Source organism: Drosophila biarmipes, chromosome 3R (genome assembly GCF_025231255.1).
Source record: "Drosophila biarmipes strain raj3 chromosome 3R, RU_DBia_V1.1, whole genome shotgun sequence".
NCBI classification, from domain to species: Eukaryota; Metazoa; Arthropoda; class Insecta; order Diptera; family Drosophilidae; genus Drosophila; species Drosophila biarmipes.
The window spans coordinates 29,555,106-29,566,891 of record NC_066616.1 but is presented as its reverse complement, the minus strand read 5'-3'; the positions used below and the strand labels follow the sequence as shown (position 1 = coordinate 29,566,891).

The 11,786-nt window shown below is 44.8% G+C and overlaps 4 protein-coding genes across 5 annotated transcripts; 3 read left to right on the top strand and 1 right to left on the bottom strand.

The window, feature by feature from the left end:
- The first annotated feature begins 147 nt into the window (after positions 1 to 147).
- LOC108025057 (serine protease grass) lies at positions 148 to 2,058 on the top strand. The gene is made up of 4 exons (XM_017095313.3): positions 148 to 387; positions 446 to 606; positions 709 to 1,034; positions 1,213 to 2,058. Exons 1-4 carry the CDS (start codon positions 321 to 323, stop codon positions 1,817 to 1,819), a joined length of 1,161 nt encoding a protein of 386 aa, XP_016950802.1. The 5' UTR covers positions 148 to 320; the 3' UTR covers positions 1,820 to 2,058.
- A 1,537-nt stretch (positions 2,059 to 3,595) lies between these two features.
- Positions 3,596 to 5,252, top strand: LOC108025067 (pickpocket protein 19; the record flags this gene model as incomplete). The annotated part of the gene is given in 7 exon segments (XM_044092857.2): positions 3,596 to 3,765; positions 3,814 to 4,030; positions 4,096 to 4,405; positions 4,408 to 4,540; positions 4,607 to 4,813; positions 4,923 to 5,029; positions 5,089 to 5,252. Coding segments are annotated over 7 exon segments (1,308 nt in total), but the record flags the coding sequence as incomplete, so codon positions are not given.
- On the bottom strand, positions 4,809 to 5,747 carry LOC108025066 (serine palmitoyltransferase small subunit B). 2 transcript variants are annotated; one of them, XR_007764655.1, is made up of 3 exons: positions 5,571 to 5,747; positions 5,230 to 5,511; positions 4,809 to 5,162 (listed from the first exon to the last, which is right to left on the bottom strand). XR_007764655.1 is itself a non-coding variant. In XM_017095323.3 (2 exons), the coding sequence occupies exons 1-2, from the start codon at positions 5,665 to 5,667 to the stop codon at positions 5,354 to 5,356; spliced, it is 255 nt and encodes an 84-aa protein (XP_016950812.1). In that variant the 5' UTR covers positions 5,668 to 5,747; the 3' UTR covers positions 5,185 to 5,353. The 2 variants fall into 2 exon arrangements, 1 of the variants encoding a protein (XP_016950812.1); XM_017095323.3 differs by lacking the exon at positions 4,809 to 5,162 and having other exon boundaries at positions 5,185 to 5,511.
- Positions 5,748 to 5,839: 92 nt separating this feature from the next.
- LOC108025169 (DNA repair protein RAD51 homolog 3) lies at positions 5,840 to 7,306 on the top strand. Its single transcript, XM_017095447.3, has 5 exons — positions 5,840 to 6,210; positions 6,267 to 6,373; positions 6,431 to 6,588; positions 6,740 to 6,868; positions 6,926 to 7,306. The coding sequence occupies exons 1-5, from the start codon at positions 6,017 to 6,019 to the stop codon at positions 7,100 to 7,102; spliced, it is 765 nt and encodes a 254-aa protein (XP_016950936.1). The 5' UTR covers positions 5,840 to 6,016; the 3' UTR covers positions 7,103 to 7,306.
- The last annotated feature ends 4,480 nt before the right edge of the window (positions 7,307 to 11,786 follow it).

Here is an 11,786-nt window from a genome sequence, read left to right as displayed (position 1 = left end):
AACCCCGTGCTGCTGTGGAGGTGCCGCAAAACCTGTCTCGCCGATCTGGGGTTGCGCTCAGCTATTGATCATTTATGCCTTATGTCTGGCTTGGATTGGCGCTTCCCCGAGCACGCGAATCCGAGCTACAAAAGCTCGGCACACGACGACCGGCGGCTCATTCCAAGTTGATCTGTTCAGCGCACACGTTGGAGCACTTGGTGGTGACCGGGAACGAGATCTCTCAAAGGAAAAGCCCTATCATCCGGACTAAAGACAGGTTTTAGGCGTATAGCAGGAGCACCTCCCACACTGATCACTGATTACGGGAATCACTCAGGATGGTGTTCACGGAGATGCTGAGCTTGGCAGTGGTCGTGTGCATATTGCCCCAGCTGGTTCTCAGCCGTGAGTTGTTATAGAGACTTAACTACAGGGAGGTGTTTAAAACCCAATTGTTTTATAGAGAGCAGTTGCGTCAATCCCAACGGAAATGCAGGTCAGTGCATAAAGTACCAGGATTGCCCTTTCGTGCAGAGGATCATTGGGATTTACGGACGAAACATACCCAGGACCATCCATAACCAGATCAGTCAGATGCAATGCAGGAGTGCCACAAATAGGAAGGTGGGTTGGTTGGATTTCAATTTTTTAAGATACACAAATAATTCTTTATCGACTAAACAAAGTGAATCTAAAATTTTCTAACCAACGCAATTTTATTCGCAGGACTTCCACCTGTGCTGCCCCAATGAGGCCACGCCGCAATCGTCTTCCAACCAGGAGTCCCAGAGGAAGGTGGTGCGATCGGATGGTGGCAACCTGAGCCGGTATGATCGCCAGGGTCTGCAACTCCTGAACTCGGTGACCAACTGCGGCAACAAGGGCAACCCCAAGGTCAGCGGGGGAAAGACCGCCAAGCCCGGCGATTTTCCCTGGGTGGCACTCCTCAAGTACAAGATCAATGGAGCACGGCCCTTCCTCTGCGGCGGAAGCCTCATCAGCGAGCGCCACATCCTGACCGCCGCCCACTGCATCATCTCCCAGCCTGAATTGTAAGTTCCCCATATCAGTGGTAAAGATTCTTCAATTTACAGAGGGATCCAACAAATATAATAACTAATGCCTAAGATGATGAAATAATTTATCTTTAATGCTCTCATCAATATAAAAACAATTATAATTTCTTCAAACTTGTATAACTGATGACTAACTTGCGTAAATCTCTTATAGAATTGCAGTGCGCCTGGGCGAGCACGACCTGGAGTCGGAGGAGGACTGCCACTATTTGGGAGGCACCAACCGCGTCTGCCTGCCGCCCTACGAGGAGTACGGCATAGAGAAGATACATGTGCATCCCAACTACGTTCACGGCCAGATCAGCTATGACGTGGCCGTCATCAAGCTGGATCGCGATGTCAAGGAAAAATCCCACATTAAGCCCGTGTGCCTGCCCATCGACCAGCGCTCCCAGGAACTGGACTACGACCAGAGCTTCTTCATCGCCGGCTGGGGTGGAACCGAGAAGGGCAGTGCCTCCTCCAAGCTGCAGCAGGCCCTGATCACCCGCAAGAACCTGGACGAGTGCCGGCAGTACTACAACAAGGGCGAGGTGAACGACAACCACATCTGCGCCACGGGATCCGGCATCAAGCACACCTGCCAGGGAGACTCCGGCGGCCCCGTGTTCTTCAAGCACCGCTTCAAGAACACCTACCGAGTGGTCCAGTACGCCGTGGTCTCCTACGGAGGAAGCCACTGCGGGAGGAACCAGAACCAGCCCGGAGTCTTCGCCAGCGTCATCGACATGCTTCCCTGGATCACTCAGAACCTGCAGTAGAACCACTTGACTCCTTGATTTCAAAGACACTCCTTATTTATATCCCTATTGCTAAGCTCCCTTGCCATAGTTACTCTAATGGATTCCCTAGCTTTGTAATTTTATTTAATACATGATGTAAGCAGCAATAATCAAATGGCATTTTAATAACTCAACGGGACCTGCGAAAAGTTAACATAATAAAGTGCTTTAAAAAAAAAAATTATAAATAAATGTTCTTAAATTATTATATTAAATAACTCGGTGGAAGTCTTTTTTACCAAGGTATAAAATAAGATATTTAAGGAATTTATTTTAAAAGGCGCCTAGCGATTTTTTGGGAACTTCGGTTCTTTTTTACCATAAATTGTATAGACAATAGTAATCCTTTTGCAAGCCCAAAAAAATATATACAATTGATATAAAACTCTTTCTCAATAATAAAATGATTTTTTCGAAAAGACGTGGGGCAGTGACTCGTACTTCTTTAAATTCCGTCTAGTTTAATAGGTACTTTAATAGGTATTTTAATTACCACATATCTAGGTTCTAAGCCCCATATCTTTCGAAGAATAAGATCACTCCAAAGACTCGTGATTTCCCAGAAGCTACGGAGCTGCATTAAATTTCAAAATTTTTAAGATAGATTTTTAATAAAGCTTTTTGATCGATTTAATTATCCAAGCTGTGAGTCACCAGTAGGAGTAATTTCGTTGGTATGCTTTAATTTGCGGTCGGCTGCTGCACTTGTCGAGGCAACCCATCAAAACTCGTATCGTTCACAAACAAGATCAAGATCCCCACACTTAAGCCACTCTTTCGGTGTCAGTGCTACGTACTGGTTAAGTTAGAATTACCCAACCGGATGAAATTGACCAGTAATACTCACAAGATCGCCGGTATGGAATTGAAATCGGTTATTGATCATATACGATGTCTGGCTTGTTTTGCGCTTTCCCGATCACGTGAATCGGAGCTACAAGCTCAGTAACCGAAGATCTCCGGTTCGTAACAAGTTTATCTGTTCAGTGTGCGCGTTTAAGAACTTAATCATACTCGGGATCGATAGTATAAACAGTACCATGTGGAGTTGAAAAAGGTTGTTAGGAGTATCACCTCACACAGTGATAACTGATCACTGATCACAGCAATACCAAAAAATAGTAATTGTGGAGGCCCGTCTAGTTCTTAGCCGTAAGGTATCATAGGATGAGTTTCAGGGTAATATAAATAATTTAGCTAAGAGTCATATCTTATTGTTTTATAAATGACGTCTTAGTTCCCACATAATTCTCGGGCCTTAATCTTTCAGGGAGGAACCCTCTCAATAGAACCAAAAACTTCTCACGTCACTTTATAAGCACTCACATCTATATCTCTGATTCACCAATAACGGGTATGCTAGAATTTGCATTTATTAGTTATATAAGATCATATGACCCGCCTTAAACTCAGTTACAATTAAAAGCCAAGCAAAACCAGTAGCTAGCAAGACTGACCTACCCTTAAAAAACAAATATGATTAATGTTTTCTATGAAGTCCTAAAAAACAATCACTAGACTCGTCTGCTTCATGGTGGCTTTAACATTGAACTAAATCCAAGCCCATAAAACAGGGTAGTTTATTTAATGTGGGCCAAAGAGGAAACAATGGTTAGATGGATATCTTATAACCCATTGTTATGGAAAGCTCGTCGCCGAAAGGACACGAAAGAAAAACTTGGTCAAACAGTTTGCTCTTTTTAGCCGGATAGTTCACAATGCATTTTGGCCGCCTCAACGGTTTTTTATTAAAAATGTAAGGTGTTATACTATTATAAGGTAGTTCCTGCTGAAAACCTACTTTTATTTAGGATTCTCTACTTGGTAACCTTTTACCATACTCTTCCCTTCTTCGCCAGTGTCTCCATGTCCCTGCTTCATAGCTATATGTCCTCCTCCGTCTCCTTTAACTTGGATACCATATAGTAAGTTGGGAATCAAAAGAAATACCTTTAGTAATTTCTATGGTTTAGCTTGAACTGGAACTCCACTTTTCCGGCTATTACTGTGTGTGAGATTTACAACGCCGAAAGGATTTGGGACCTGAGTGACTCACACTTTGGCGTGGAGCACGACATGCACATGGATGACTTCATTTCGGAAATTGTGTTCTATCGAGGGGTCTGCAGCAGCTGCGAGGACTGCTCCAAGATGCGGTGTCCTGCCAACTTCACCCTGCTCGTGGATGTGGTGGGTTGGACTATATACACACCTAGCTGTATCTTGCTTTAAATAACATCCTCCAATCCCTGCAGTTCCGCTCCAAGTGCCATCAGTTACTGGTGAATTGCACATACCTAAACGAGCTTTTTGACTGTTGCGATCAGTTCCTGCCCCTGCCCACGGAGTACGGACTGTGTTACTCCTTCAACTCGCATCAGGCCCGCAAGGTGTCCCATGTCCAGTTCACCAATAACCGGGTGACGGGACCAGGACACCTCAATTTCCATGCCGCCGCCGACATCCAGCTGTACGTCCATGCGCCCATCGATGTGCCTTACCAGTTCTCCGAGGGCATGATACGAGAAACGGTGCTGTTGGGCCACTACAAAGAGCTGATCCTGAATGTGAGGTGCACAACGACGAGAGTGTCCAGGATCTGAGCATGGAGCAGCGGCGGTGTCGCTATGGCAACGAGCATGTGCCGGAGAGGCAGGGAATCTACGAGTTCTACAGCTACTCGGGCTGCGTGGTGGAGTGGTAATGATTATCAACTACTACATCTATTTAAGATATCTTTAAACATGTTCTTTATATGATTTCAAGCACCGTGCTCCTCCAGCTGGACAATTGCAACTGCACCAGCCACTTTATGGCCATTCCTGGCCAGAATAACTTGCCTGCCTGCGACTATCGCGGCTTGATCTGCCTCACCCGGATACGGGACAAGATCATGACGGAGCGCAAGTCCTGCGAGTGCATGAGCTCCTGCGAGGAGCCGGAGTACAACATTATCTACAACTCGGCGGATGAGTAAGTACATTTATAACTAAAGCCTCCTTTTAAAAACATTAATTGGCAACGGAATGTTCTAAGTTTAAGTAAATAAGCTTATCTAATGGATACTCCTGTTAATTTCCAGGGATGATGAAGCCTCAGATGATGTCTCCAAAATCCGAGTGGCTTTGGTGGAGCTGCCCACACAACGCTATGTTCGTCGCGTAACAAAAACTATCCTGGATTTCTTGAGTAAGTTTCCAAAGCTTAGGGAACTACTTTCTATTTTAAACAATAATCTCCTCCTTCAGTTTCTCTTGGAGGACTGGTTGGCCTGTTCTTCAACACATCCGCTTTGCGAATCGTGGAGGCCATTGTAATCTGCCTGCGATATAGAAAGACCATGGTGAACTGGGTTAAACGCTTCTTTCTTGGCACGGTTAAATATTTACAGATCTTGGACCAGTCGAGGTGAATCACAATTATATCATAAACGTTAAATCAAGGTTGTCTTTCTTCAGGGAGTATGTGTGGGCAAGGGTTTCTACCGGATGTACGTATAAGATATGTGGGAACTTAGCTCCGTGCCATTTTGTGTGCCACATAGGCTGAATTTTCCGGGGCGCTGTGCCAAGTGGGAGGCGTTACGAACTGCAGCAGGGTTTGCATGTAGTCCGGCAGATACATGAAGCTGGAGAAGATCACCAGGGACAGCATGATCAGGAAGAATCCATCTGAAGGATGAGATAATCCCGATTAGCAGGGGGATGTACCCAGGAACAACGATACTCACTGATCAGCTTCCTTTCCCAGGGCTCCAGCATGTTGATGCAGGTCACCAGCTCGTACTGGCGGTAGGCGTGGCTGGCCAGGTGCTTTAAATTCAACATTTTGAATGACTAAAGTCCAATAAAATCGCGTCGCAGGAAATAAACTTGTAAACAAAAAACATATGTTGTGCAGTGTGACCAGACTTTAAAGTAACAGCAGCTGATTTTGACAGTTAGCTAACATAGCTTCTATGTTAGCTCTTCACAGTACTGTTAAGTCATATGGCGGGATTGTTTTGATTTTACTTTCTGGTAATCTTTCATAAAAAGTGTTTTTCGCTGAATCTAAACTATCTTAAGAACTTATAATGGCATATGTACCAATGTGTAAAGTGTCTGCATTGTCAGAGTTTCTATCTGTACAAACCCACTGAGTTTCTAGGAGTCGAAGGTACTGCAAACAGGAACTATGGATAAGGGTCCATCTGGGTCCAAGGAAAACCTGAATATATTCGGTAACTCCTGTTGGGACCTCTCACAAAGTGCCCTGAACAAGATCCTGACGGGTAATAAAGCCCTGGACCATTATTTCGGAGGTGGTATATCCTTGGGTCACATTGTAGAACTAATTGGGAATTCGGGCACTGGGAAAACCCAAATGTGGTGAGTTGTTTTGATATAAACTAATTCGTATACTAAAATATTTTATTTAATAATAGTTTACAACTATGCCTGAATGTACAAATACCCAAGGCAGCTGGAGGATTGGGAGGAAGTGCCTTGTTCATAGACACCCGACAGGATTTCCATCCCGACAGATTGCTGGGTAAGTTGATGGGATTAACTATATTACTATACTATTTAAAATAAATTATAATTATAGGTCTAGCTCAGGAACTGGAGAAGCAGTATGAACACAAAGTACCAGACTTTAAGGCCCTAAAAATGCTGCAGAAAATCCATTATATAAGGTGTCCCAATATGGTTCAGCTACTGGCCACCGTTTTCAGTTGTCACAGGCATGTGGCAGATCATCCAGATGTTAGTTCTATTATATTATATATTTCCTTTTTAATGTATTAAGTCTCAATCATTCTGTATTTAACTCCTTTGTGAAATCCCTTTCTCTGTAAATGAATCTCTGAATTAATCTCTTACAAAACCTTCACTAAAATCACAACTGTCTTCTTAGATCAAAGTGATTGTGATCGACTCCCTGGCGTTTGCCCTGCGGATGATGGAGGATGGCGCCCGGCGTTACGGGCTGCTCCTGGAAATCCACGAAAGCATGAGGAGGCTGCAACGTCAACACGAATTGGCCGTAAGTGCTCAAAACCAATAAACTGCCCTTTGCTTTCATAATCCCGTCCACCGACAGTGGGTCGTCACCAATGTGCTCACGCATCGCTGCTTCAGGAAGCGGTTCCGTGTGGTGCCCGCCCTGGGGGACATGCATTCGCACCTGATCAACGAGCGCATCTGGTTTTCGGGCGGCTCTCAGCTTCACCTGGGCAAGACGTGGAGAACCAGTAGATTAATTAAGGAATCCAATTGAGGCGGATTTGGTTTGATATGTGGCTAGGACCACTTTTACTTTTGCTCGGTTTTAAACATTAGTTGGAAATACTTAATGGCTGTTTACCTTAATTTTTTGTAGGTCTTAAGATTAATATTGCTTAATATAACATATATTTTTTTAATCGTTGAATACCTCATCCAAGTTGGAATTAAAATTGTTATTTTTAAAATACCTTCCTCATAAGATATCGTCTTATATTTGCATAAAAATAAGTTCAGCTAGAGATAGGGACTTTTATATGACTAAAGACGAAGAGGAGCATTAGCATGGACAAACAGGAACCTCAAGCACTTGGTATAATCCGCATTGGCATAGAAAACGGAGCCACAACCAGCGCACACCCGGCCAGCTGTTGGCACTTGCTAAAAGCTCCTCCGGCCAGCTCCACTCCACGAGGACCCCGATGCTATCGATGGCGCAGTTCCAGATTGACAGGCGAGCACCGCCTGATTTATGCGCGCGGCGCAGGAATGTGGCAAAGTGTAAAAAGTGTTTACACATACGAGCGGCGACACCCAAACCCAAGCCCAAACCAGACTGCTGCGCTCTAGCTCGCGGGCTTTTGATCATGCACAGGGAAAAATAAAGTATCATTTAATAAACCATCGAATTTTTTAAATGTAAGTAAGTAAGTAACCCACATTAAAAGTGATTATTTGGGATTGTAAAACTTAAAAAAATATATATTTCTTATATTTTTTATAATATGCAGGTTTTAAAAATATTTTAAAGAATATTAAAAGTAAACTTCTGCAGAACGAACTGATGGGGAACCCACAATTTTTTCCAGTGCATCCTTGTGCTGAACATGGAGCCCCGCGCAGCAGCTAGTCACGCATATGCAGCGACAACTAATTCAATTTCCACTTGCCAGAAGGAGGCGGCTGTTTAGCCGAGTGTGCACGCCTAATTGGTAATGCGATCGGCTTTATTGAGGCGCTGGAGTCGAAGCTCTGGCTCTAGCCATATAGCTCAGCCCCTGGATCCGTACCTCTGGATGTGGCTGTGACTGGGCCGGGTGCATGGCGTACTACATGTGGCCTGTTGCAGTTGCCGGTGCAGTCACAGGCTATCGCTGTCGCTCAGCGCAAATCCCATTACGTGCGATCCGTTTCGAGCCATAAACATGTAACAGCTGCACACCCCTGCACACCAGATCCCACCCGATCCTAGCCGAGTTTCCTGGCTTCCAGCGGCGCAACTTGTCGCTCGAACTTAATTGCCTCCGCTGCGCTTATGACTTTCGTGTGCAATGCATCCTCATCCACGTCCACATCTCCGCTCGTACTGTGACTGCAGCATTAGAAAGTAACTCCAGCCGGCGAAAAGCTATGGCTATCAACATCGGGCTCGCATCGTCCGCGTCGTCGTCGTCGTCATCGCTCGCCTGTCGCGGAGTTGCTGGCGCTATTTTCGACACCGCCTGGCCCGCCATAAATTTCCAACTGCCCTGCAATGCACTCGGGTCTCAAAATTAGAAATAGTCTGGCTGCGCTGGGTGCACCGAAAATATGAAAGATTTTATCTGAAAAGGGTTTTAAAATTTGATTATATATACCCGAAGCCATAAAAACATTGGTAAACTAAGAAAATTAAGGCAGAAGAGGAAGTCTAAGCTATGTAAATGCTTATATTTTACTATATTCTTATTTAAAATTTAAAAAACTGTTCTGGATAAGCTGGTTTATTTTTAGTAAGTTATTGGTAATAACTATAACACCTTTTCTTTATATACATTAAAAGAATGTATTTTTCCCATCCTGGATTTATGTTCTTGACAATAAATTATTCACATAAGGTCAGTAGAAAATAGTATATATTTTGTTCCTAACAAATTAATAAGCTTGTAAGGCCTTTAAGTATAACATTTATTATTATTGTATTATTAACATCAAGTTAATACCAATATTTTCTTGACGTGTGGGTAATTTACTAAGCTGGTAAGTTGAAAGTCCATTTACCATTTTCCATTTCGTACGGCTTTCAATTAAAACAAAAAGCAAAGAGCCAGCTAACATTCCGGTGCCGAGCATGGCCTGGCAATTTGGCCACGACCTCGTGCACTGGCAAAGTTCAGGCCCAGAGTGGCTCTGGCTGAGGCTGAAGCTAAGGCTTTGGCGATGGCTAATTCCGCAACACCGCGCCGCCCCGATGGCAGCACCCGATAGCAAGAGCCACAAGCTGCAGGCCCCAAAACTCCCGGCTCCAAGCTCCAGGAGGAGCCACTCTGGCCGTGAGATAATCAAATGTTGGCCAAAAAGGATTGCACTCTCCTCGCTCGCCCTGGCTTGTTGTTCAGAGAAATTGTTATTAATTGAGTTGTACGTTGCACCTGGCAAGCTGCGATTTGGCCAGAGATCTACTTCTTCCTGCCTCATCCCAGTGGGTGGCCCTTCAGCATCGGCCATTGACATACTAAATGGCCCGGCTACGCTCATTTGCCCAATTTAATTTGGCCTGGCCATCAATAAGCCGGGCTGAGCCGCGATTCTCAGCCAGCTCATTTGCATGCCCGTAATTTATGCTCATCAATTAGCTGATTAATTTATTTGGCGTGGAGCGAGAGCGGAGCATCAGGCCCAAAACGCTTGTCTAATTAGACAAATGCGCTACATTAATGTCGCCTCCGACATTTATAAAGCGTGGTTCTGCGGCAGATGGGTGATTTTTCACTGGTTTTTACCTTTGGTTCCTCTTTCTTTTCCGAGGTGGCTTATGTGGGGTTTGGTAAATCAATTAATGGCCGGCTAAGAGGGGTTAAATTGCCAGCGGGACTAACTCCTAATGTTTTGACATTCAAATCAAATTTTTCATTTTCTATTCGGGAGTTGTTTCGGTTAAGGTAGGATTATAGTGGTTGATTGGGTAAAGTTCCCAACTAATTATTTTAAAAAATTAAATACACCCTGAAAAAATGAACTTGAGTGTTAATCACAATTGTTTATTGTTTTGTTTAATTCAGATACTTTATAAAGAAATAAACAGTAAGTACTGAGTTAATAAAATTAAATAAAAAATAACATTTAATTAGATAAACATCTCTTTCTACCATTTCTTTGCAGATCCCTTTTTTGGACTTTCTCTCCGACGTTTCCCAGGTCTATTAGCCAATCAGTTCCCCACCTAAATTAGTTTATAATGCTGCTTATAAATGCCACTTGTCCGGCAAGACGCGGATGTGCCTGGATCTTGATCCAGTCGCAGCGTGTTTCTCAGCGGCAATCTTCGCCTGTCGCCGTGGCAGGGGAAATGAAAATATTTTAATTAAAACACAAACTAAACGTTTACTGCTGGCGATGTTATCCGCAGCATTTCATACAAATAACAACGACAAGTCTAACCTGGCTACCAGTTGGCTGTGGATGTGGCTCCTCCGGGAGCTCTGTGCTGCTGCTGCTGCTGCGTGCAACAAATGCGGCAAATGTTGCATGTAACAGCAGCAACATGTGTCGCACAGCGCCTATTTGAATATATATCAAATCAGTTTCAGATAATTTTCTATAACAGCTCGACACACAGGCAAATGGTCGAAACATTTGTACGAGTTCGTTGTCTAAGTCTTTCGTTTGCGAGCCATGTTGCTGCCGCAGTGGCTGTTTCTCCTGCCGCTCCTGCTGCTGCCTGCGAGTGCATATTTTACGCGCTGCATTGTGGCAAACGGATCGGGCCGCGAAATTAAGTTGTTTTGCATAAAAGCGCCATAAAAAGGCGCAGCCGCTGCGGCAGAGGCAGCAATTGTGATTAGAACGACACGACAGACACGACATGCGACATATGAGACGCTGCATTTGCTGCAGTGGCAGTGCCAGTTGCTGCTGCCTCAGCCGCTGCATTTGCGGCCTTACATATATGGCCGGCAATTGCCGGTCGAAAATTGGCGACTCAACACGAGCGACGTATGTCATCAAATGGCAGTGCCATTAGCGATCGCCAAAGAGGTCCTCGCTTCGCGTCGGTGGCAGCTTCCTCTGGGCCAAGTAGGCAAATGCCAGCTACCCTCAACTCCGGAAAACCCCCTGACAGCAGCGGCTAACTATTATCAATTTAAGTTGGCTAATTGGTTTCAAATTTATGGACCTGTATTTGATATTTATGTCGTCTACGAGAGCTGTGTGCCTCGCAATTTCGCCTGTCTGCCGGCCAAGGGGCCCTGGCCATAAGGCTATGTGGCCATAAGCCTGCCTCTCGACCCAATCCGATGCGATGCGAAGCGACCGTCGCTGCCTTGGCATGCTGCAAACAACGTAATTGGCTTTCAATTTGCTGCAAATTGTTGCAACAGCCACGACAACGGCGCAAAGAGCAACCGAGAAACATATTTAGATTATAGACGGATAAAGTTTATGTACGTTCTGTTCTGGCCCGGCAACTTTAGCCGGCCCGTTTCCTCCGATGGTGGTGGTGGTGCTGCTCCTTCTACTCGAACTTCCCTTCATTCCTCCATAATTCCAATGAGTTATATGCCCATCATGTGCGCTCCTTGGCCCTTCAAAGTTGAAAACGTATCGCGCGTTAATTAAAAAACAGCAACAACCACCGAAACATCAGCGGCGACTCTGCTGGCCGGGAAAAATAATACAGAAAAAAGCGCCAAAAATGCCGCGAAAATTTCGCCCGGCTGCAGCGGTTCGAAAAGGGCGGCTACCAAAGTCCCAGGCCT

Excerpts from the sequence above, each read along its gene's own strand:
- LOC108025057 (XM_017095313.3), top strand. The coding sequence starts at position 321 with ATGGTGTTCACGGAGATGCTGAGCTTGGCAGTGGTCGTGTGCATATTG. Across the intron at positions 388-445 it reads GCCCCAGCTGGTTCTCAGCC|AGAGCAGTTGCGTCAATCCC; the intron begins GTGAGTTGTTAT and ends ATTGTTTTATAG. Across the intron at positions 607-708 it reads GGAGTGCCACAAATAGGAAG|GACTTCCACCTGTGCTGCCC; the intron begins GTGGGTTGGTTG and ends TTTTATTCGCAG.
- LOC108025066 (XM_017095323.3), bottom strand. The coding sequence starts at position 5,667 with ATGTTGAATTTAAAGCACCTGGCCAGCCACGCCTACCGCCAGTACGAG. Across the intron at positions 5,512-5,570 it reads CTGGGAAAGGAAGCTGATCA|ATGGATTCTTCCTGATCATG; the intron begins GTGAGTATCGTT and ends CTCATCCTTCAG.
- LOC108025169 (XM_017095447.3), top strand. The coding sequence starts at position 6,017 with ATGGATAAGGGTCCATCTGGGTCCAAGGAAAACCTGAATATATTCGGT. Across the intron at positions 6,211-6,266 it reads ACTGGGAAAACCCAAATGTG|TTTACAACTATGCCTGAATG; the intron begins GTGAGTTGTTTT and ends ATTTAATAATAG. Across the intron at positions 6,374-6,430 it reads CCATCCCGACAGATTGCTGG|GTCTAGCTCAGGAACTGGAG; the intron begins GTAAGTTGATGG and ends TTATAATTATAG.